Source organism: Episyrphus balteatus, chromosome 4 (genome assembly GCF_945859705.1).
Source record: "Episyrphus balteatus chromosome 4, idEpiBalt1.1, whole genome shotgun sequence".
Lineage (NCBI taxonomy): Eukaryota > Metazoa > Arthropoda > Insecta > Diptera > Syrphidae > Episyrphus > Episyrphus balteatus.
Genome location: NC_079137.1, coordinates 13,734,989 through 13,761,467, shown reverse-complemented (window position 1 = coordinate 13,761,467; position 26,479 = coordinate 13,734,989). Strand labels below are relative to the sequence as shown.

The following is a 26,479-nucleotide window of genomic DNA, read 5'->3' as shown; positions in this document are numbered from 1 at the left end:
AGAGCTTATTAAATCTGTTGCCGCTAATAATATTTACCATAAAGGTTCTGTATATGATACAAAAGAAATTTAAAAGTACTTACTTAGCGTCTTTGAATTTACCATCATTGACAAATCTTGCAGAATAACGTAGTGGTGATCTGAAATTTGGATTTTAAATGCTGTTAATATTAATTAATATTATTGAAGGCAGCATAAATATATAAATTAGAGAACTTTTGTTCACATTTAAAAGATGAATGAAATATTCAAATGATGAATGTGACCGAAAACTTATGTTTTGTTCAATGATTTCAAGTGAAGCAGTTCATTTGTAGACTTAAAATCTTTAGTGCAAAATGTATTTGGAATACTGATAGATGACACTATTATAAAATAAATTTAAAATATGTTTAATAGTTCAATGCTATACTCATTGTATTTTTCAGAAAACACCAAAAAGGGGCAGAAAAAGGAGCAAGAATGTAAGGAGATACAGAAATGGCTTAGTAAGGATTAGATACAAAGATTTAATAATAAAAATCAACAACAATACCCGCTCTATAGCTGCAAAATTAATTGAAAGCATTAAATTGGATACAGAAACAATATTAATAACAACCTACATCATACACCATGCAGACACAGTTTTATTCTTAACTGAAAGGATTTTGTCTTTCTGTTTATACACTGACGACAGGAAGATGAACATTTTGTTCAATTATTGAGTGCAAGTGTTTATTAAATTTCGATTAGGATGTGCTAGCATCTAGGCTAGAGTTGTAATTCACATTATTAGCAAGTTGTCCACGTGCACTGTGGCGTATACGTGCTCTTTTTTGTTTTGCCCATTTACCATACGGCAAGAGTAGGGGAGGAGAAGACAGTTGATCAAGATATAAAATTTAAAGCTTCAGAAACTATCGGTGTTAATGAGTTATTTCATAAAAAGATCTTTTATCCATATTTTATCTAAAACGCTCGAAGTAAAATCAACAAAGACTCACAAAATCAGATATTTTTTTAACTTTGGATCGGAATATGTTAATTCTGCTAAACGGGAAATCAAGCGTTATATTCAATTTTGCTCTAAATCTCAATTCTGCCAACCTTTATTTAAAATCTTTCGAATATCTTTTTTTAATACACTTGCCCAAAAAATTGAAGTAACAAAAAAATTACCGTTGTTTTTGAGTGATTTTCAATATTTAGAGCCAATTTTTCAATCTTCTAATAAACAGTCAGTTAACTGTTCGACGAATAAAAATATTAGGCTCATAAACAATCAGATAAAAACATTGAATTTTTCAATCAAGAATAATTTATTCTACAGAATAACAAAAAAAAAATTGTCAAATTCAAAAATATTTAAAATTAAACGTCATTTTTATTCATGATTGTTTTTGTTTTCTTGTTTTCCACTGTATTTTTTTCAAAATTCTTTCAAAACAGCTTTGACAACTGACACAATATTTTTGTTGAGATTATTCCTTAGAATAATTTATATTCGTGTCTGAAAGAAGCAGATAGTTTTATTCTTAGGAATAAGCTATATCTGCTTGTTGAAAAATTGATTTTTTCTCTATCCTTAGGAATAAGTACTAACTGACTGTATAACTGACTATTGAAAAATTGGCCCTTAGTGAAATATGATCGTATCATAAAATAAAAAGCATGTTAAAGCTATATTCTTCTAGTTTAAGGATTTAGGTTAGGTTAGGTAGAAATGACTGTCAGGAAAACAATTGACACACTTAGACCATTTATTGGTCCGTTGTGATACCATGATTTTGTAAGGAAATTCCTGACTAATTAAACCAGTTGGAGCTTTTAATGAAGCGGTGAAGGTTGAAGATGTCAGTATTGATTAGTTCACTAGTATCTTCTAAGAAATATTTTTCCAAGTATTTTTTACGTCTACTGGAAAGGGCAGGACATGAGCAGAGAAAATGTTGGATTGTTTCTTCTTCTTATTTAAGTACTGAATAATTCATTTCAAATGGTGAAATAGCTAATTCATTGGAACTGTTCAAAAAAACAAAATTTTCCTATTTTTTTGTTTATTTTTTTTTCCTCATAAGTAAGTTTAAATGGGCACGTTCAGGAAATGTTAGGGACTAGATATTTTGGTAACGTCATTTTCTGAACGGAAATTTGAGTAAATTGACTAAATTAGTTTGGATACGCCATTATTGTCAAATTTCGAAATGAACTTGAGAATTTTAGAGCAGACACCAAATTTCACTTCGCTTTAATAAATAAATAATATTAATTACAACCGATAATGCACTTTTTACTCGTTTTTCACAACAATAAATTTAATTTTGCTGAAATTAAAAACAATCAGCTGTCATGTTGACAAAAAAACTTTCCTAATTTTTTAGGGAAAAATTTCTTGCCTAACTTTCCAGTCAGCTTTCCAATGAAATTACCTAAATTGGAAGGATTTTTTTTGACAGTTGACCAATCAGAGACCGAGAAATTACCTAAATATTTAGTCCCTAACGTTTCTGAACCTGGCCAATATTTTTTCTGATAAAATGATTAGGTATTATTTTTAGAATGGCTATTTATTTAGTTTCAAGTTTCTTTTAGCCTGTAATATTAGTCATCAACCTTAAAACGCATCCTCTTGACTTTGACTTTTAATACCTCAACACCTCTTGCATTTGAGATAAATTTAGAAAAGCTATCCATATAGGCCTTTTTTCGGTTTTTAAGAAACTTTACCTTACTCTAAAACTAAAAATTAGGCTACATTTACTGAAGCTTAAGTTACCTGAAATAAATCCGCAAAATTGCAGATTGAACTAAATAATAAAATGTACGACTGGGTTGCACGTACTTACTTCTATGGTAAAAGTAGCTGAGCAAAATGTTTTCTCAGAAAAGTATAAAAAATAGCTTGGTATTTGAATAAAATTCATAAGCAATGTAAAAAATGTTTAATTTGATTTCACAATACTGGCTGAAACATCTTGTTTTAATCCTTGAACGAAACTTAAAATAGTTAGAGACGTTTTTTTTTTAAATAAAAACTTATCTTAAATTTACCAAAATCTAGTACGCAATTCTTAAAAAAAATTATTCATTAATCCTTAAAAACGAAAAAAATTTAAATCCAAAAACGTGTTTGAGGCATATGTATAAATTTCAAAAATGTATCCTATTTAGCCCAACCCACAATGGGGCTTAGTACGGATGATCTATGTAGAGACTGCGGTAATGAGGACGAACTAGGAAAACAATTTTTAGGAAACTACTTCTTTAATGAATTAGAAGAACTATCAGAAATCTTAGGCAACAGCCTACTGAACTTTGTCAAGTCCACCAAGTGGCTCGATCTACCATACTGCCCATAATCTCGTAAATGCCCTAACTACACATTTCTTACTTCTGAGTTATAGAGCAAAACACTAAATCTAATATCGCAATTTGCATATAAAAATTAAAAAAATCAAAAGTACATTTTGAATTTTCTGACATATTTGAAGACCTAGGCTAAAAAAATAAATGAGAATAAATCAGAGACAATGCCCTAACTCCAAATATGCAAAAAAATCAAAATCGAAAATTTTGTAGTTAGGGCCTTTACGAGATTATGGGCAGCATAGCAATCATAGGTTTACACTTTTTCATGAAGTCCATATAACAAGAAACAATTAAACTAAAAAAACTAGAAAAATGTTCAATTTTCTACCTACTGTTTGACTAGAAGCGGATCGGTTAAAAATGTTTATTTAAAATGATTATAGCAGGTAAATACCACTAAGTTCTTCCAATAATATAACATTTTACAGAAACTAAAGAATACAGAAAAAAGCGATTTTTTTCGAATAAAATCGAAAAATATTATTGTTTTTGTAAACTATAAGAAAATCCAAATTTACTGAATGTGTAAAGTACAAAATATGAGTTGATTATTATATTTTAAAAAATTTCTAGAAAATTATTTTGTAATTTTTTGATTTAATTTCTAATTTTATTTTGAAAAAAAAAAAAAACAAACTGTAAAGTAAAAACAAAAAATAAATACTAAAGATACAAATGCAATATTGCTGATATTGTTCAAGTTTAGAAAAAAATTACTTAAAAATGCCATAGAAAACCTTACTCTCTACTCTTTCCGGCTTTTAATACTGCATTTGCTATTATAGGAGTTTAAGAGAGTGAGCATTTACAATTGACACAAAACTAACAAGTGCCTAAGACACAATTTTGCCTTTCAATTTCATTTCGATATGTAAATTTAATGTCCTTTCTATGTATTTAAACTGAGAGTAAAACTTATGCAAAGTTTATTCTTAAATCTTTTACTCTTCGAAACTTTTGAAGAAAACCTTAATTTACTTTCACAATGCAAATCAATTTCTTTTCAGCGCAAAATTAATTTTTGTTTGAAACTTCACCTTCATTTGTGTTGTGACGTAATATACCTACAGAAGTATTTTGTTCGTATTTTCTTTTATATTTGACTGCATATTGCACATGTGTCAAAACGAAACAAAGAACAAATAAATGGGTGTGTTCCTTTAAGGATATTGATGGATTTTTCACATTAAATTATTATGTGAAAAAAAAAATAAATATGAGCATCTTATGATACAAAATCAATAGCAATACCGAAGGATATTTTTTTACGATATAAAATAAATAGATACTTTATGGGTTTCACAAAAATCCTATCCATAGGATACTCATTAAAAATACAGCTACAAAAGCTTAATCAACGACATTTCTAATTAAATAATTATTATTCCTCACTAATGAAAATACTCACATTATAAAAATGTCCTTGAATTATTTATTATTCACAAACCCCATAACACTACATACATAAAAATATTGAATAAACAAAATATTAGATATTCAAGCTGTAAAAAGCCACAATCCTTGTTAGTGCATTAAATTGGATTTTTTTCTCACACCTTTTTTTATGGGAAGACAAACATTATTTCTTTGGAGTTTTATTTGATTTGTATTAAGATTAAAGTTAGTTTTTTTTAGAGAACAAAAAGTATAAAAATGTCACATCTTTTTCTTTTTTTGCAAAAAACACAAAAAATAAATATACACAAAATTTGAGTTGAATCGAGAAAACCTAAGCTAAGAAAGACCGTAGTAAACTAGTATTTTCGAAAGTTCGTCAGGCTTTAACTGCCATGCCGGGCCTGAAATGGCAGAAAACTTTGGCTATGCGCTCTTACGTCGGTCGTCATTTGTTAGGGGTATTTTATATTTACCTACTGCTATAAGCAACCCTTGTTGAACATGGCAAAAACAGCTTTAGTATACGGCTTTGAGAGATACGAAATTTTTTGTTATCATTTATCGGATGTTTGAATTTCGAAAAGAGGATGTGAGTGAGTGGTCTGTAGCCAGAGGAACTGTTAAAACAACAAAAACAACCTTTTTTCGAAAAAGGAGAAAGAGAAAAAGTTTTAGCAAGTGAATAGAAAAAGGTATTGGTGAAATTTGTTGACATGCGCAAAGGTTATAGGAATTTATATTCATTTCGAAATTATTGTTTTTATTATTTTTCGAAATTTGGCAGACATTATACAATAATATTATGCAAGGTTAACCGAAAAGGTGAACATTTGTTGATGATACTTAAAGAGCTATTTGATGTGTGGGAAGATGTTTTGAATTTGTTTACGTTGTTTTCGAACATCATCAGAACAACAGCAGTGACTGTCAAATGGTGGGTGGTGTGTAAATGATGGGTCTTTGTTGGATTTTGTCATTGTTTCTAAAGAATGGAATTTGAGAGAAACTTTTTTGCAAACTAAAGGCATGTATGAAAGAGAAAATATTTTTCCCTTTTTTTGTTTTTTTTTTTTTTCTTTGAGGATTTATTATTATTTTTTTTTTTTTTTTTTTTTGAAAAAGTTTTTTTCAAGCGTCATTTGTATTTTTAGTTTTCAGATGCACCTTACCATCCCATAAATATGAAAAAAAAACTTAGTTCCAGAAGAAAAAATTTAGAATACTCGTAGGAGTTAAGCAAGTAAACAGATATACATTGATGAGTTATATGGGCCACAAAAAAATGTATTTTTTTAAAAATAGATTTCAATACGTCATTAGTCGTAAGACATATGTTTTAATAGTTAACACATGAGAAAACAAAAAATTGGAAGAAGTAGATTATGAAGTTGAAGTATTTAAGAGCATGAATGGAGTAGAAATTTTTTATAGTTAACATACTATTACGATTCTGCTATTTTATTTAAGTGAATATCTTAAATAAGAGAAGTTTAAATGGCAGTGAAAGCGCTAGGTAAATTAAAACTTGAACTAGAAGGGGTTTCTTTATGGCTTGGATGAAGAAATTTTACAAAGATACATCAAAGGATCAACCACGCTCCCACAACCACAAAACAGAAATTTTCTGAACTTTGAAAATGAATAAATTTGACATTAAACGATTTGAGGGTCACTGTGGCGAATACGTACCATTTTTTTTTTCTATATACTAAAAGAGGTAATATAAAATTATGTCGCTCACAAAATGATCTAATTAATTAACTTTCACATTTTCTTATTTTGTAAATGATTTTGATAGCTGGGCCCTATTTCATAAATTTATTATAGTCTAATAATTACACTGATCGGCAATGAAAATGGAGCTGAGTGTGAATCCGTAGTCAAAAACTCACTGGCAAGTCGCATTTTTGAAATACAAATATAGTGTTTCATAAAACTTTTATCTCTCCAGCAGGGATACAAAAAGTTCACATTTCAACTCAGCTCACAGCTCAGCTCAAATTTGAGCTAGGTCACTCAAATTTTGAGCTCAAATTTTGAGCTAGGTCACTTTTGAGCTAGGTACCATAGCTCAGCTCATTTGGCTGAGCTGAAAGTGAGCTGAGCTAAAAGTGATCTGAGCTGAAAGTGAGCTGAGCTGATGGTTAAGCTGAGCCCACCTTCACAGCTCAGCTCACTTTAGCTTACCTCACCCAACAGCTCAGCTCACCGACAGCTCAGCTCACCCATCAGCTCAGCTCACTTTCAGCTCACTTTTAGCTCAGCTCAAGTTAGCTGAGCTATTGTAACAAGCTCAAATGTGAGCTAGCTCAAAATTTGAGCTGAGCTGTGAGCTGAGCTCAGCTCACTTTTGAGTTTTGTAGCAACCCTGCTCTCCAGCCCCTATGTTATTGGTGGCAAATTATTACTCCAGGAAAATTAAAATTCAAAACAACAAATTTATTAGTTGAGATGTCAGCCGCACTAGTAACTATAATAATATTTTTTTCTTTTAGTCCAGAAACGTTGGTAGGAGTGCCAGATTAGTAAATTTTTATCATTCGAAAATGATGGAATGTCTAAAATGGTCTTTAAGTTTTACAAATGATGATGATATATATTTTAGAATAAATTATATGCATAAATGCATTTTTAATTTTAAGCAATATACATATTTGAAAGAATTTATTACTCAGGATTTAAAACAAAAATGTGATTTATAATATTGCAAGATGACGAGACAGGAGCATTAAATAAAATGAAGTTTCCTCTTATATTCAAAGTTGCTTGGAATTGTATAATGTTTTTTAAAAATTCCAAGTAATATAAAAATAATGTGAAATTATACGTTTAAAGTTACAAAAACATCTAATTAAATGGTTTTGACCTACAAACGAAATTTCTTGTATGACAAACAATTTTGAGACAAAAATGTTTGAAAATCGTAAAGCCTTTTTTTAATATTTTTTGTTTTCATTTTCCCAAGGGAAAATTTAGTATGGTATTAAAGAGATAATATTAATCGACATAAAAGCTTAGTTTAGATAAAATTCATTGATCCATTTTCAAAAATTGATAAAAACAAATTCTGATTCCATTTTGGTCATATTGCATGTACCGCTAATTTTGGTTCTAAAAATAAAATTTCAATTTCATCTTAGGGCCAGTTGTACAAACCCGGATCAGCCTTGGTTCAGGAATTTTCTATCATTACAAAGTGACTCGAGTTCGATATCTTTTACGAACCCTTAACTAGCTTTCTAGTTAGTCCTATATACATTACGTATATTGCAAGTAAAAAACTGTTTTAAAATCGTATGAAGCAATCAACAATACTGCGATTTGTTCGATAAATTGAATTAATCTTTATTCTAGTATGCAATGCACAAAAAAAAACAATCAACATTGGAACGAATCTAGACCGTTAGGAGTGTGAGGCAACCTGACTTTAATGAAAACTTTTACCCAAATAAGTTGCTTGGGATTTTTAATAATAATATTCAAATTTTTCACTTATAATTTCCCTGGCAAATCAAAGGATAAACATTATACATATTAGTCTAAGAACTTCTTTTTATGAAACTCAGTTTTATTAGTCCATAATTTATTAGAACTTATAATTTAGAAATTATATAAATAGACTTATAAGTCTTGAGAAATAGGGAAGTGTTTTTTTTTTGACAAAATATCCATTTTAGACTAAAGGCCCACAGAAATTATGTGGATGTGGGAAAAATGATTGGTATTTTTCACCCTCTTAAACAAGTTCAAAAACCTTGTTCAAGAAGGAAGTGAAGGTGTATCATGTATCAAGCTGCAAAATGTATGCGTATGAAATTGTCATATCGTCGGTGAAACCAGAAAACTGTGTAACTCTATTTTAGCAAATTTTATAGGAGAGCAAAAAAACAAAATCGTTTTGAAGGCATTTGTATGAGTTTTCATTTTCTAATTTGCTAATAAAATAAAAACCATTGTATATATATTTCTAAAGTACTATCAATCCATGAAAATACTTTAGTGACATCTTTTGGTAGATCTGCACTTCAATTTTCTGCATAAGGTTCAAACATAAAATAAACTAGCGATCCCAGCGGTGGCGACGTAAAACAGAAAATTCTACTTCATGAGAGTACTATAAGAATATATATACAATTGTTTAAGGAACGGTAAATATTAGGTTTGTCTAACAGATGGCATTCAAATCTAATTTTCAGAAAATTTGGAGTTACACACTTTTCTGGTTTCATCGACGATATGGCACATTGTTTCAGGGTAATTTGTAATATAGGATCAAGTGAGAGCAAAGATATTTTTATGTAACCACCCTAAGAAAAGCTATAATCCTTTTTATGCAATGATGAATGTTTTTATAAGTAAAACAAGTGAAATAAAATCTATAATAATTGTGCAATAACAAATTTTGACGCTGTGGTGTCTTTTGCGTGCGAAGTTGTTTTTGAGAGAAATATGCAGATGCAGATACTTGAATTTTAAAAGTTCAAATGACCCCAACTCTAATATACAAATGACCCCAACTCTAGATAGGTACTTGTTTAAAAAAAAAATAATAAATTGGAAAAAAAAAAAAACAAAAGAAAAAATACAATGGAAAGGATTTGATTTTTGTGAACTAAAATTTAAACCTTATTGTTTAAAATTTCTAATTAACAAGTTTTTTTCGAACTGCATAGGATAAAATTAATTTTATTTTACTTCACTGTAAAATATTTTCTTAATTCTTAAAATACTGTACTGCTTTTAAGTACAAGTCTCTTAAATTACCTTTGAACTTAAAGCAACGTTCAAAACAATATACAATATACGATTATTACCTCACATCTGAAAATACCTAATTTCATACATATCAGACGGACATAGCCACATGGTAAATTATTTCCCAACAATAACAGTCCTTACCAAAAAAAATAAATAAATATATAATAAGAGAAAAAAAAAAACAACAAGAAATCAGGTGACAACAGCTCCTCAAGGTCACATAAACAAAAAAAAAAGCTTTATGGGTGCGCGCTCGAAAAACAACCAAAAATAAAAAATAAAAAACATGTCCTTGAAGTTTTTTCTAATCATACCAAAACAACAACAAAACCTAAAAAAAAGATACAAAATCTTTGGTTTGAGGTAACAAAAGGGTGTATATTGGAACTCTCCACATTTGCATGATGTCACATTAATTTTTATCAAATTAGAATAAACTATACGTGTTTTTTTATAGGAGCTTACCTCTTCCTTGCGGCAATCCCAATAGAAGCTGATGTAACGTTTAAGCTTTGTCGCACTAACAATTTTAGTGCTCCGGCATTTTGTTGCACTGAAGACGACAACGACGGCTCACTTCGTCCTGGATCGGTATTGCATCGAGGACGAGGACGATACGCAAAACCGCTGTTGGTATCTGCACGTGGAAACATCCGGATTAGTACTCTCAACACACTTATACAAACACATACACGATACAATACAAAACAAATAAATCACAGCAGAGTTAACACAACATTAATAACAATTATCTATCTAGCTACACTACTGCAAGTTTTTTGGGTAACCTTTATTCCAGAGCTCCACCGAGAGGGATCTAGAAATACCAGACCATATGGGTTTTGTCAATTCAGGAATATCATTCACTTTTAAGTAATCCATTTACGACGTCTTTCTGTCGCCAAAACTATACAACACTACGGCACTTATTTTACTTTGTTTAACTATCAGGCGTGAGGCGAAGATAGCTCACGCGATTTATTAGGTTTTCCTTCGTCGGAGCTAAACCGTTTTGGCGTATATCAGCCGAATAGAAAATCAATTTTACTGTTTGGTTATTTAACATTCGAAAATGACAACGACAAAAAAAAAGAAAATAAAACATCTGCCTAGCTAATCCCAACTCCCACTGACAATGCTGTCTTCTGATACGACTCTGTGGTCTATTATGGGACTATAAGCATTGGAAATCTGACTAAAAACAAAAAAGGAATAAATAGTCTTCTTTTGTAAAGCCTAGGTCGTGAAATGAAAACTTCGTGAATTACCCAAAAAAATTAAATTTGGTCGATATTTTCCAAACAAACTTTTTAATCTTACAAACAGCTTAAATAGCTGAGAATGTCTTCCTAAAAAAAAATAAGTAAAAAACTTATAACTTGCAACTTAAATAATAGGACGTATTGAAAGTCCACATATCCACAACAACAACAAAAGTACTCATACGCCATACACCTTTTTTTATTTTTTGTAAAGCACTCATACGCCATACATCATTTAACTTTTTTTTACTGCATTTTAAAAAAAATCAATAAATTGACAATCAATTATTATTATTTTACAATTTTGTTCTATTATTTTAAATGAAATAATCTACTGTATGGCGCAACGTCATCGACAATGTCTCGGCACGCGATTCAATTTTTGTTTTATTGTAATTCTCTTGAGCATTGCATGGGAATATATTGTATTGTAAATGTGTAAACAGCCAAGAGTATGGTTAAGTGTTTCAACTTTCAAGTGCTTGACAATGCATACAACAACTTATGTACGGCCAACCGGCCGGCTATTGTTAGGAAGAAAAAAAAAAAAAAGAAGAAACAAATAAAGCTTTTTATGGGTGTCGCTATAACTAGCTCATAAAATTGGAGATTAGAACATTATATTTGGTTTGTGTTAAATAATACACACCCTACTTCCTCGAAATTACATGAAACTTTTTTTTGTGTAAAATCGTATCTTTATTTAAGTGTCTTAAATGAAAAGTAAGAAAACGCATTAAAGGATTTTTTTTGTGGATAAATGCCACATTTTATAGATAAAAACCAATTTGTGGTGTGGATTCCAAATCTCTATCGTGATTCAAAGATGGAACCAAACTGTCATCCTAGATTCCATCCTGGATTCCAAATCTCTATCGTGATTCAAAGATGGAACCAAACTGTCATCCTAGAATATAATTTAAAGTCGTTATCTTGACAAAGTATCGGGGATAAATGCTTTGACTAAATAGACCGCTGATGAATATGTAAGTACATATTTTTCAACTTTTGATCCTTCACGTCACAGGATTGTAAAAATATCAATTTAAAAAAAAAATATTAATTGCAACTGAAAAAAATGTACACAAAAAAAAATTATTGCAACAGAAAAATTTTTGTATTAAAAAAAAAATGTTATTGCAACTAAAAATATTTTGCATTAGAAAAATGTTATTGCAAATAAAAAATGTTCTGCATTGAAAAAAAAAAATGATAAAAAAAATATTTTTTTACTATTCGTCGAATTTCTTACAATTTTGGATATTTGACCATACATTAGGTATTTCCAATATAAAATTAAACCTAATGTACGGCCAAATAGTTGAAATTGTAAGAAATTCGACTAATATTTAAACAAATATTTAATGACAAAATTTTGTGATCAATAATTACACCGGTACACAAAATTAAAAAAATGTCATGTACCAGGAACCAGTTTTATCTTTCTATATGTTTTTAGGCACGCATGAATTGCGATTTGGATACGAATATCTTCTAAACGGTTAAGGCAATCAATTTGATGCCAAGGAACGTTTAAACCCCTACAAGAATACATCTTGTTAATTTGAAAATAATGAAGTTTCAGTGAATTGGAAAATTTTTAAAAGAAAAAAATTTTTTTTATAATTTCAAATATCTTTAGAATGGTTAGATTAATAAAAAAAGTTATCAAGACCTTTTTTGTGGAGCAATCTGTTTTCTACAAGAATATGTCATGCGCGTTTGATTATTATAATTTTTCAATTTGTTACGAAATTAAGAACAAAAAACGAATTTTTAAAGATTTTTTCGATTTTTGGACCTCAAATATCTACCAAACGGTTAGATAATTTAAAAAAGTAGAGCGTTCAATTTTCTACAAGAATATGTAAAAAAGATTGCTAAAAAGTCAATTAATAAAAAAATGATTTTTTTTCGTAGAAGCTTGATGTAAAAATGGAAAATTGCGAAGCGGAGGACCTTCCCATTAATATAAACATAAAGAGCTCATATTTGGTGTGTATATTCCGGAAAATTCCTGGATACTTTGCAAATTTCGGTACTGAACAAAGTAACTTTAAAAGCTTTGAAGGCTTTAGATACATATACATATCGTCGCCGTAAAGCAAAATTGTTCTAAGTCACAAAAAGCAAATTTTACAGGGGACGATTTTTAAGTTTCAAATTGGTTTAAAGCGACAATTTTCTGCTCGTTTGCCATTCAAGTTATGGTTTTTATAAAGTTTGTTCTTTTCTAAATAAAATATACAAGTTTACCTCATTAGTAGGTGCATACTATTTTTAAATATTTTTTAAAACTAAAAACCCAAAATTGGACATAGAACAATTTTTATACAAGTACGTTTTTTCCTTAAATAAAAAGTGGACTTAGAACAAAATATGATGGGACTTAGAACAATCAAGAATACTCGGGCTCATTTTCAAAAGGCTACTTCCCTGTTTTTATTGTTCTATGTCCCATTAAATTATATTATATGCGGAATGAAATTTTTTTGACAAAAACGGTTTTCAAATTCGGAAAGAGCACCCTCAAATTAGTAAAACTGCATCATTAACTCATTTTCGGTAAAAAGTGGATTTAGAACAATTTTGCTTTACGCCGACGATATGTATCTCCATATAACTACAAAATTGTAGGAGCAAAATTGTTCTAAGTCCTTAACAAATCCTATGGAGGTATAACAATCTTTCTTTCCGCCGACGAATTGAAACTTTTTGCAAAAAGTTTGAAAATTACAAAATTAATTTGCAAAAAGTAGTCTATGTAATGTAGTTATTATACCTTTACGATTTAAAATGCTAGAGATTCTTAAAAACTTTCTGGAATTTTGAAAAATCGTTCCGCAAAGAAACTTTCTGAAAGGTAATCTAATTATGTATCCCTCATTTATCACCGCAGTGTTCAGGAAAAGTCTCTTAAAAAAATTCTTTTCAAGTAGTTTTACTGTAACTAACTTGCATACATTGAAAAAAAATCTTTTTTTAATTCAGATATTAGGTCGTATGCAATAAAAATGAGCTTAAGCTCTTATCTCACTTTTCAGTACATATTTTGCGATCAATCTCATTTTCTTGAGATAGATTTCAAGAAAATGTACTGAAAAGTGAAAAGTTTTTGCATATGATCCATTGAGATTAATTCTTCCTCAGATTAACCTGGTTAACTTACATAAAAACTTTCAGCCCTATTGTGAATGAAAACTCCCAGGAAATGTGTTCGGGAGAAGGGCACCCAATCGTTAAATTTCCAGAATATATTTAATTTTCCGTTTTAGTTTTGTTCTTTTTGCGTTAATAATGATTGAAACGCGAAAAGAGAGCAAATATTATAGAAGCGCTTTAATTGGGAGCCTTTTACCCAAACACATGCAGGGAGTTCTCATTCAGTATAAGGCTGTATATCTCCTTCCATCCGAAAATACCATTGTAAAGATTTCCACTTCTATTGGTGACGTAGTAGTTGCTTTCAAATTTAAATTAAAGCCATCCCAGGAGATAGGAATTGTGAATAATTTTTTTTTGTGTGAAATGTTAACCTATTCAGTTAGAACGCATTAAATCTTATAAGCTCGAAATAGCTTACCAAATCAAAATGAACCGACTCTAATTAAACCAGTGGAACGCATAAAATTTCGCTTAATTTAATAACATAACTCATTTATTTTTTATAATTGTTTTTTTTTTTTTTTTTTTTCTTTTAACTTTTAAATAACATTATTAGTTTTATTTATTATATACGAGGTAATATCCGTTATTTAAAATAACGTGCAAATTTTATTTGTTTTTTATGCTTTTATCATTAAAATATAATCTACAATTCGTCTACTTAAAGAATATTTTTTTAATAATAATATTTTCAAAATTGGCAATGAAAAGTTATTGATATAACAAATAAAAATAAAAAGAGAGAAAAATATTTCGCAGAGGCGTGTTATTATTTCACTGATAGCATTTTAGCAGCTTAAATAGAACAAGACTGGAAGAAAAAGATTCTAACAGACGACAACGTATAAATACAAAAACGTGCGCGAACAATGTTTTATTTAAACAGGAAGAAGAAATAGAAGAATATCAATTACTATAGTCAAAGCCTAAAAACAGGTTACACCATCGACGGTGGCGTTCACCCATTAAGCCTTCTGATTTTTTTAACGCTGACAAAAATGCATTCGACGAATAGTCATATTTTGAGACTTTGGAAAGTGGTTGTTGATAAAAGTCACTCGTACTGTTAAATTTAACACAATGATCGACTATAAATTTTAACATCGCACGACGATGATTCTCGAACGACTCTCTTGGTCCGAACATATTTTTCTGATCATCACAGAATTTAATATCATAGGCAGCCAGATTACAACAGAAGAGAAAAGACTTGAGTCTTTCTTCGCCCATTGCTTGTAAATCGCTTCCTGGCAATAACGTACTTATAATATTTTCGGTTGATTGTACTCCGTCAATGAGATAAAAATTAATAAGGTCCCTTATGTAGTTAAGGTTGCTGGTGATTTCATCGCTATCATAATAACTCAGTTCGAAGAGTTTGTAAAGAACCATTTGTCGATAATGATAGCAGCTATAGTCGCTTATGTGCTTGCGCATAAATTTTTCCGTCAGCATAATTTCGGTCTTTAGAAGTTGCGGTTCTTTTTGCAACACCCATTGCCGATGAGACCAGGCATGATAGTTACTCGAACTTTTATCTGCACAGCGATCGCAGATGCCAATTTCCATTGGCCAATCGATCGATTCAATGCCTTAAAGATATAAGAATTTTAAATACATATTATTCAAACATTTCTGATTCATACTTACTTTGAAATGAAAACAGCCATCGACGATAGGCAAAGGCTTCACTAGATTTCGGTTTTTTGCTCAAAACAAGAGCGGAATACTGAAATTCTTTGTGCACTTTGAGTTTGTTCTTCTGGATAAGCTGACGGCGGATGTGCCAAAACGATGTCACATCTGGATTTATTAGAAGCGCAATGTTAACGTACTTGATGATTGAATCGTTATAGAGATATCGATTTGAGAGTTTCAATGAAATTATTGTTTTGTGCGCATAGTCGTAGACATGTTTAGCACACCACGACTCAAGACCCAGATTGTGATCGACGTGGATGACGGGTGATTTGTTTTGATTCAAAACTGTAGGAATTATTTCGAAAGAACACCTAGAAATGCAAATTGAAATCATATTTTGTATGATTTATGTACTTATAGATATTCACCGCCACCGCATTAATATATTAAAAACATTCACACACACACAAAAGCACCAAAAATTTTGTTTTTGAAAATTCATCATAGAAGGAAACTTGCAAAAAAATGAAAGTTTATGTAGAAACTAGCTCTCCCTACAGACTTTGTTCTGACCCTCCCGGTAATAATATTTTAGGCAATTAAACAACCGTTGTCAGTAGTTCCGGCAGATGAATCGGTTAATAATGGAATTTGCCATCTTCATTGTGGTCTGTGTAAAGTTTATGTGCTAAAACATAGATGGTGTTGTAAATGGATTTAACTCTTCCAATTTAAGGGGAATCTATCCAAGGCCTAAACAAACAAAATTCTACATACGAAATGTATAAGAAAATCATTTTTTATTATTATTTTTTTTTATGCACTTTTCAATCTTTTAATAATTCAGAGTGAGATCAAATTCAACAAATTAAAGATCATGAAACTCAGTCCATCCATTTTTGAGTTATAAATAGTGTAACTTAATTGATTTTGTTTTATAAACATACTAACATTAGTTTTATTAATAATATTAATAACTTATTTACTTATGAGACCATCTCCTCAATCAAAAAACTTCCAAAAATGGAAATCGATTTGGCTTTCCTGGTCTAAGATCACACTATATGGACCTCTCAGATTGTTGACCAAGAGCTTCAGACGTTCACATAATACGGCAGAGAGGATTTTATATGTCTATAATATAGGCTCATGTCTATATAGTTGAGGCAGTTCAGAGGGTTTCCTTTCTTAAAGATCGAGCAGACAATGCTGAGGTTCCATTCTGCGGGCATACATTCTTTCGACCATATTCTACAAATTAGTTGCTGCTTTAAACACGTCAGCAGTAAGGACGTCAGCTCCAGCAGATTTATTGGACTTAAATGCCAAATGACCCCCTTCACTCTGTCCAGGTCGGATGTACGGAATTTTTGGCTCTCGTCATGTAATGTTCTAATGTTGCAATCAGCCTTTTGGCGGGGTTGGTTAATGGTTACGTCATCTCTACAATGTAGAGATTGCTGAAATGATTTCTTCAAATTCTCAACATTGTTTGCGATTGTACTACGACGTTTCTTTGTTCGTCTTGCAGATTTCCGTTCCAGGTTATAACCTTGAAATGTTATTTTAACATTCTGGTAAAACTTCCGAAATTCATTCCTAAGATGAATGAATGTTTGTATATGGGGAAATTGCACGTCCCACCAATTTTGCTGCATGTTTCCAAATTTATATTTTTGAGATATTTGATTCTTTTGGTACAACCTTTTGCTGTTCCAGGGATCTATTTAGTTGGTGCATTATTGCTTTGCAGTTACCCAGTATGAAATTATCAAATTTCAGAATGACCTTCATTCTTGCTGTAGGGCAAGTCCTCATTGAACCATCACTTTTTTATGTGCAGGCTAACCGTTGAACTTTGTTTAATGCCTTTTTATAAGGCAATACGGTTACTTTGTGCCAGACGACAGCCCCATATGTAATAATTGGTTTCACCATCATTGTATATACACACCTAAGGATATTTTCTGTGATAGTATCGCTTTATTTTCTCGATCGCTCGTTTCTCGTATGGGCTCTTTTTTCTGCTGTGAAGCCCATGTTCCACCGTACTTTTTCGTTTTGTAGAAGTCTTTGGCAGTTCTAGTTTTTCTTTGCAGCGCCGCGCTGCTTTGTAAGCTTTTTTTAGATGCTATGCTTGCCAGCATTTATCATCAAACCAGAAGTTGGTGTCGTGGCCTAGTGAATCCTAACTCGCCAGAAGCGGCTTCTTGACAATGTTGCTCTATACTTGTGTGGGACTTGTAGAGTTTATTCAAGACGGGATCGGAAAAAGAAAAAAATTTATGATCATTATACCATAGTCGTTGCAACCCATAAAACCTATTTCCCTACAATATGCCTTATTCCTTTGTTGTTATTGCTAAATAGAGCACCTAGGTTAGGTTAGGTTAGGTTAAATGGGCTGACAGTTGATCTTGTTACCGTCACACTTAGATCAATGTAGATCCCTTGTGATACCCTGAAGTATTGTAACTTCATGAAAAAGTGATAACCTATGAATGCTATGGTTGTTCGAGCCATTTGGAGGACTTTACAAAGTTCAGTAGGCTATTGCCTGAAAGTTCCGAAAGTTCTTCTAATTCATTAAAGAAGTAGTTTCCTAAGAATTTTTTCCTAGTGCGACAGAGTGCTGGGCAGTGACAGAGGAAGTGAACAGTGTTTTCCTGTTCGTCCTCATTGCCGCAGCCTCTGCATAGATCATCCGTACTAAGCCCCATTTTCTTTTTGTGGTATCCTAGTAGGTTATGTCCCGTTAAGATGCCTATTAGGGATCTTAAGGAAGGTTTACTAAGTAGTAAGATCTTGTTTGATTTTTTCTCGTCGAAGTTCGGCCATAGTTTCCTGGTGTGACCGCAGGATTCTAGGAGGTTCTATCTTTCATTTGTTTTTTGTGAAATATTGTTGACAATATTTCGTTTTATTTCACATTGTGGGATTCTGATGTTATGGTCTATGAGAGAGGGATCAAGAACTGAGCCCTCCCTTGCAAGCTCATCCGCTTTTTCGTTGCCGAACACATCACTGTGGCCGGGAACCCAGCAGAGTCTTACATTATGCTGCATACAAAGAACCCTAAGCTCTTCGCGACAGCAAGAAACAAGCTTTGACTTGATTAAGGTGGCAGAAATCGCTTTTATTGCCGCTTGGCTATCAATGAAAAAGGTGATGTCAGCAGGTGATATCGCCATCATGGATATTTGTTTAGCAGCATTTTTCACTGCCAATATCTCGGCTTGGAAGACACTGCTGTGATCGGGAAGCCTGAAAGAACTGGCAAGGTTAAGGTTTTCTGAGTAAAAACCTGAACCAACCCCAGTATTCATTTTCGAACCATCAGTAAAGATGGCGATAGTCGACTCATTTGAGAAAGGTACACTGTTTTCCCAATCTTGTCTGTTTGGGAAACTGACATTAAAAGACTTGTTGAAGTCTAAGTAAGGGGTCATGTAATCTGTACTTACGTTGTTGCCAACGTAGTTAGAAAGGATAAATAGAGCACCTAGTTGGTTAATTTTTTACTAGGCGATATTAACGATGTTAATTGTTAGCATTATAGAAAAACACTTGTCAATATTGTACTTTAACTATTTATATTGAAATCAATCAAGTAGCTTTTGCTATAATGTAATAGAACAATATGAAAATGAAAATTAAATTAAATTGTTAGCTTGTTGAATAAAGACTTGTTTTCTTGAAAGTATATAACAATTTGGCGACGAGGATTATTTAAGAACTCAATTCGTAATTATTAAACCAACATTCATCTTAAATAAAATGGCGACTGATCCGAAGATTCTGGAACTTCTCGAACTACAAAGCAAACTTTTGCAATCAATTATCGAGGAAAAGGATGAACGCCGAGGTCAGGAATTCACAATGGATACATTGGCAAACAACATTCAAGAATTTGTCTATGATCCTGCAAATGGATTGACTTTTGAATCTTGGTACAACCGTTTCGAAGACGTTTTCATTGTCGATGGGGCGTCTCTTGATGATGCAGCAAAGGTTCGTCTTCTCATGAGAAAAGTGAACTCTATCGCTCATGAGAAATATGCCAACTTGATTTTACCAAAAAAAGTCAAGGATATAAGTTTTGAGGAGACAATAAAAAAACTCAAAGGTATGTTTGGTCGTAAAGGTACTCTATTCAATGTTCGTTTCAGCTGTCTTCAAACAATCAAACGAAAGACAGACGATTTGGTTACCTACGCATCATTGGTGAACAAAAATTGCGAAGAATTCAAATTGAGTGACCTTTCCATCGATCAATTCAAATGTCTGTTATTTGTGACTGGACTACAAGCCCCAGAAGACTCGGAAATCCGAACAAGATTATTAGCGTCACTTGAAGATGAAGAAAAAGCAAAAACCATCACACTCGACAAATTAATTTCTGAAGCTCATCGATACATCAATCTCAAAACAGATACTGCAATGATTGAACATACACCACAGCCGTCTTCAATTGTCAATGCAGTTTCATCAAGTTTCATCAATGGGTCATTCCAACAAAGATCTGATACAACCAAGACACCAAGAACACCTTGTTGGCAATGTGGAGCTATGCACTTCTCTCGGGACTGTACATATTCACAACACAAATGTTCTCAATGCAAAAAGATAGGACTAAAAGAGGGTTACTGCTCCTGTTACAACAAATCAAATTCATCATCAAATCAAGAAGGTGTTCAGCAAAAGAAGAATTTTAAAGGTAATAAAAAACATTTTTTCAAGAAACGATCTTTTCAGAGCAATGCAATTCAAACAACTGTGAATTGTATTGAACATTCAAGCAAGCGAAAATTCATCACAGTTCAGATCAGTGATGTACATAATGCTAAACACATTAAGGACACACCTATTAAGCTTCAAATAGACACAGCGTCCGACATCAGCATCATAAGTCAATCAGTGTGGAATAAGTTAGGCAGACCAGGGTCACGTCTAAGTGAAAAAGCAAAAAGTGCAACCAGTCATAACATCAAACTAATTGCTAATTTCACCTGCAGCATTCGTCTCCGTTCTGGAGAGGTAAGTCAGGGAAAGTTTTTCGTAACTGACATAAACCTGAATTTATTCGGGATTGACTTATGTCACAGTTTCAATCTTTGGGATAAACCTCTTAGCAATGTATGTTGCCAAATCAGTCACACTCCACACAATCGTGATGCAGCCATTGCAAGTATTCGTCAAGAATACAAGGGTTTATTCAGCGATGAACCAGCATGTGTTAAGGTCGACGTTCAGCTTCACCTCAAGCCAGGAGCTATTCCTGTATTCAGAGCAAAGAGACCAGTGGCATATTCTGTAATACCATTAATTGAAAAAGAACTGAAACGCCTGGAAGATCTTGGTATCATAACCCCAGTGGACTTTTCCGAATGGGCGGCACCAATTGTAGCAGTAAGAAAACAGAATGGTAACATCAGAATTTGTGGAGATTATTCTTCAGGCCTCAACGATGCTCTAGAACCACATCAGTATCCACTTCCAATTCCTGATGACATATTCGCAACACTCAGCAACAAGAATATTTTCAGTCATATCGATCTAACTGACGCTTATTTCCAGATACCAGTTTCTACTGAGTCACGAAAATTTCTGACTATCAACACTCACAAAGGTTTGTACAATGTCAATCGCTTAGCACCCGGAGTGAAGTCAGCACCAGGAGCCTTCCAGCAACTTATGGATACTCTACTGGCAGGATTGAAAGGTGTTGCAGCTTACTTGGATGATATAATCATAAGTGGCTCCTCCTGGGAAGAACATCTCCAAAGTCTTCACGAGGTACTGAAGCGCCTTTTTGATTATGGATTTCGAGTAAAAATTCAAAAATGTTCATTTTTCGCATCAAAAATCAAGTACCTTGGACATATAATTGATAAGAATGGATTACAACCAGATCAAGCGAAAATCAATAAAATTCAGAACATGCCAGCACCGCAGAATTTAACGCAACTTCGATCGTTCCTTGGAGCTGTCAACTACTATGGTAAGTTTGTCAAGGAAATGCGTCAAATCCGTTCGCCTTTAGATAAGCTTTTACAAGCCGAAGTAGAATTCAAATGGTCCAAGTCATGCCAGCAATCATTTGACAAATTCAAGGAAATACTTTCATCAGACTTACTTCTTACCCATTACAACCCAGAATTGCCAATTAAAGTCGCAGCTGATGCCTCAGGTGAAGGCATAGGAGCATTTATTGCCCACATTTTCCCAGATGGAACAGAAAAAGTAGTAATGCATGCAGCAAGAGCCTTGACTCCATCTGAAAAGAAGTACAGTCAAATCGAAAAAGAAGCTCTAGGTCTCATTTTTGCAGTGACCAAGTTCCATAGAATGATTTATGGACGCAGATTTAATTTGCATACCGATCATAAACCTCTTTTGGCAATTTTTGGAAGTAAGAAAGGTATACCCGTTTATACCGCAAATAGACTACAGAGATGGGCTCTAACACTGATGATGTACGATTTTAAAATTCTTTACGTATCAACAAAAGAATTTGGGTGTGTAGATGTCCTATCCCGTCTTATCGAGTCCCAGTCAAAACCTGATGAAGAATATGTAGTCGCATGTACAGTTTTTGAAAACGAAATATCACAAAATTTGAATGAACAATTACAAAACTTGCCATTAACATACAAAATGATTCAGAAAGCAACCTCAAAACATAAAGTTCTCCAGACAGTCATCAACTTCATGAGATCTAAATGGCCAGACAAGAAATCAATTTCAGCACAGGTTAAATCATATTTCGACCGAAGAGATGCACTTTCAGTAGTAGACGATTGTCTACTTTTCAATGACAGAATTATAATCCCATCATGTTTCCATAAACGTGTTTTGAAACAGCTTCATCGTGGCCATCCAGGAATCGAAAGGATGAAATCAATCGCCAGAAGTTACGTGTATTGGCCCAACATTGATGATGAAATTACAGGATATGTCCGACAATGTCAAAGTTGTGCAACTGCTGCAAAATCGCCGATCAAGACAACTTTATCATCATGGCCAAGACCCTTAGCACCAATGGAACGCATACACATAGACATAGCAGGTCCATGCGATGACAAATACTATTTTATCATAGTAGATGCATTTTCTAAATGGCCTGAAATTTTCCAAGTTCGAAGCATTTCATCATCAACAATCATACAAAAGCTCAATAAAATGTTTTCCCAATTTGGAGATTGTCAACAAATTGTGTCTGACAATGGAACACAGTTTACGAGCTCAGAATTTCAAAAGTTTCTTCAATCAAGAGGTATTCATCATGCGCGTACAGCTCCATACCATCCACAATCAAATGGACAAGCAGAGCGTTTTGTTGATACTTTAAAAAGAGCCTTGAAAAAGCTTCATCACGAAGGGACGAGTAAAGAGAACCTGGAAACATTTCTTCAAACATATAGATCAACTCCAAACAAAGTTATAAACAACAAATCACCGGCAGAACTATTTCTTGGTAGGAAGATAAAAACTGCTTTAGATCTGATGACGCATAAACATCAAGATTATTTATCAACCGTACCAAACAAACAAAATCAATACTTCAATTCCAAACATGGTTGTAAGAAACGAGAGTATAGTCCAGGCGATCTTGTATATGCTAAGTTCTACAAAAGAAATAAGAACCATTGGATTCCTGGGACCATCATTGAAAGAATAGGTAATGTCAATTATAATGTATTAACAGAATTTCCAAATCGTTCCAGACTTATCCGTTCACACGCAAACCAGCTAAAAACTCGCTATGCTCCTGATACTCCTGATAACACCAATTCTATCAAAAAGAAGTTTTCAAACAACTTAAATGACATTCTTTATGAATTAAATATGATACCATCTGTGTCAAATGACGTAAATCCACCTTCCGTTGAAGAACTAGAATCTATACCAATACCTATTGAGCCTAATGAAATAATAGAAGAATCTTCACAACAACAAAATCAACCAACTACAAGTTCCAGTCCAATTGCTGAATCTAGAGTTCCTAGAGTTCCAGAAAACGAAGTTAGACGAAGTGAAAGAGTCGTTCGTACTCCAGCCTTGTTTAAAGATTTTAACATATTTTAAATAAAAAGGGGGAGGTGTTAGCATTATAGAAAAACACTTGTCAATATTGTACTTTAACTATTTATATTGAAATCAATCAAGTAGCTTTTGCTATAATGTAATAGAACAATATGAAAATGAAAATTAAATTAAATTGTTAGCTTGTTGAATAAAGACTTGTTTTCTTGAAAGTATATAACATTAATAATGATTAATGGGATGTACTATTGACGAGGGAATACTTCCAAAAAATTCAATTTCGAGCAGTTTTTGGTAAACAGAAGCCAAAACGCTGATCCCTGGATGCTTTCGGTTTGAGCGGTTAGCTTTAAGGTGTCTAATTTTTTTTATTGACTGCAGACAACTGGCTCTTTGGGGAGCCTGCCAGCCATTCTCATTAAAGGGAACAATATTTTTCCTTGGCTACTACCTACCCTTCATTATACTATTGAAATACTTACAACACCTACACTGTCAATAACTCAACCTTCACCTTCCATTATTTATTTATTACTTTCAAATTTTGCAGACAGTCCATATTGACATCAAACTAAGTCCTGTCTATTGATTAATCAAAAAGTAAGAAATAAAAAAAAAAAACTTTTTGAGGAAACCATCAGGTACGCCCTTGACCGAATTAAAAGTTTGCTATAGCATAAATCTTTTAATCTTGAACCTTCAATTGAGCTTTATTTTCCATCAAAACCTCAACGTCTTAAAACAAAATGAGATTTTATATCAAAATTCCCTCCCTCCGCCCCAAACAATCCTTGTCTAAAAATTGTTACAAATTAAAAGCCCCCAGGCTTTTGTGTTTCTTGCAGAAACTAAAACTAACAACAAAACCCCCAACATCACTGTCAAAAATGTATCATCTGGGGGATTGGGGTTGCCTTCGTTCCCGTCGCCTTGCAAATTATGTATGAAGGCCATCAGAGCACATTGCAAAACAATGAATAATGATCCAATGGAAAAAAAAGCATCAAAACAGATAGAAACAACAACAACAAAACAAGTTGCAACGGAAATATGAAAAGATGACAAAACAAAAAGAGTAAATAAAATGATTACCCAAATAAATAAATAAAAAAAAAAGAGAACTAATTTTCTGCCCTGGGGCCACCATCTGTCGCGGATGATGGATACAAAAGCGCCACAATCAATCAATCACTCATACATAGTTACACCAACTAGAATTATTAAGCCAGCCAAACATACAAACAAACAAAACGCAAATTCTAAATTAAACAATTAAAAACAAAAAAAAAACTCACAAATCAGGATCCTTGACAAAAACTGCATTAATTTCGTTGATGATTTTTTCGCACAAAACTTCATTCTCGTTGTCCATTTTTTTCTAGAAGAGAGATCCTCTTATGGCAAGGTATTTGAATGGGAAGCAGGGAAGGCCACCACCTAGTATAATTATTAATTTATTGTTTGTGTCTAGAATTTTTTTTGTCTTTACGCGGTTAGATTCTTGACATTGTTTTTTTTTTTTTGGGCGGTGGTGGTTGCTGCTGCTGGTTGTTTTGATGAAGAGTAAATTTTTAAGTAATATTTTTATTTTGTATATTATTTACTGCAAAATAAAATGAAATAAACGTGTACACCGAACAACTAATACCGTTCAAAGAAGTAAAATAAAACAAAAATTAAATTTTTGTTTTTTTCTTTTTGGGGGAAGGAAAAAAAATTCTACTTGGAGCAAATATGTCAAATATGTGTTCGTGTGTCGTGTCGATATTTTACGTTACGTTACGTTCAGCTGTTCTCAAACCTAAATTTATTAAAGCTGAAACACAATCAAAGCTGAAACACAATCACGCTTTGCCGTCGATTTTGACAACTGCGAAAAGTTCAACTATAGGAAATCTGTGTATCCTCACACAATGACGCTTTTCTTACGTACGCTTTTTTTGACAAACGTAAGGAAACGTAAGAAAGCGAGCAAAAGTTCAACCAGACTGAACGAATGAATGAATGAATGAATGAACTTTATTGAGACTTCAAGAAATTACATATACATTGGTGTTTTACATTCGCTTAAGTATAGGTATTTTATTTCGACCGACTTAGAATTGGTCTGGTCTAAGGGTATTAATTATTATTTACACTTTAAATATGTGTATTAACATTAAATAAACTAGTTAACAAAACAAAGATAAATTTTTATATTTCGTGTTGCTCAAGGCACGATGACAATTTTGTACGTTTAGTGAGATACTTAAAACTAGAAAACAATAACAAAGGTTGGAAAGAGAAGGTAGCAGCATAAACTCACAGTACACTGTATGTGTACTGGTGGCATAAACTACTCCTTCCATTTAGCAAAAGTGCTGCCAGTATACATTGTTTACAAGATATATTTTTTTTTTTAGTACTAAAGTACTATTTGTACTTTTCTTTATCACAATTTTTCAAGACTTCATTTTTTTTCTTTCTTTTTTTTTTTATAAAGTATTTCTTTTACATTTCTTTTAGTAACATATTACTTTCTATAAAATGTATTGACTTAAACTATAAAAACAATAAATAGGTACTTATTAGTAAACTTATTAACTGCGATCAAGTCTTTTTTAGTTCATTATTATTACAGTCTCATATTGTATGTTTAAAAAATAGTAGCTATTTGTACATTTATTTATTATTATAGATTGTGTGTTTTTTTTTTTATTTTTTTTTTTGTACTTTTAATTGACAATAAAATTGAATCTAAAATTGTATTTCAATAGTAGTATACATTTTTTTTTTCTTTTCTTTATTATTTTTTTTTTCTCTTTTATTTTTATTTTTTTGCTTATACCTTTTTTCGAAAACAGAGGCTATCCTCTGAG

General features: G+C 32.2%; 2 protein-coding genes across 3 annotated transcripts in view; both read right to left on the bottom strand.

Annotated features, from left to right (window-relative positions):
* LOC129918685 (GRAM domain-containing protein 2B-like) overlaps positions 1-10,628 on the bottom strand; it is a 93,792-nt gene extending 83,164 nt beyond the window's left edge. Inside the window, exons 1-3 of one of the 2 annotated variants that reach the window (XM_055999374.1) lie at positions 10,296-10,628; positions 9,973-10,144; positions 84-140 (exon numbers count right to left, since the gene is read on the bottom strand). In XM_055999374.1, the coding sequence (XP_055855349.1) occupies positions 84-140; positions 9,973-10,144; positions 10,296-10,389 (323 nt within the window). In that variant the 5' untranslated portion in view covers positions 10,390-10,628. The remainder of the gene's footprint in view (positions 1-83; positions 141-9,972; positions 10,145-10,295) is intronic. The other variant, XM_055999375.1, reaches the window with a different exon arrangement.
* Positions 10,629-14,498: 3,870 nt separating this feature from the next.
* On the bottom strand, positions 14,499-25,137 carry LOC129918688 (protein prenyltransferase alpha subunit repeat-containing protein 1-B). Its single transcript, XM_055999382.1, has 3 exons — positions 24,917-25,137; positions 15,585-15,946; positions 14,499-15,526 (listed from the first exon to the last, which is right to left on the bottom strand). Exons 1-3 carry the CDS (start codon positions 24,991-24,993, stop codon positions 14,841-14,843), a joined length of 1,125 nt encoding a protein of 374 aa, XP_055855357.1. The 5' UTR covers positions 24,994-25,137; the 3' UTR covers positions 14,499-14,840.
* Positions 25,138-26,479: the final 1,342 nt, after the last annotated feature.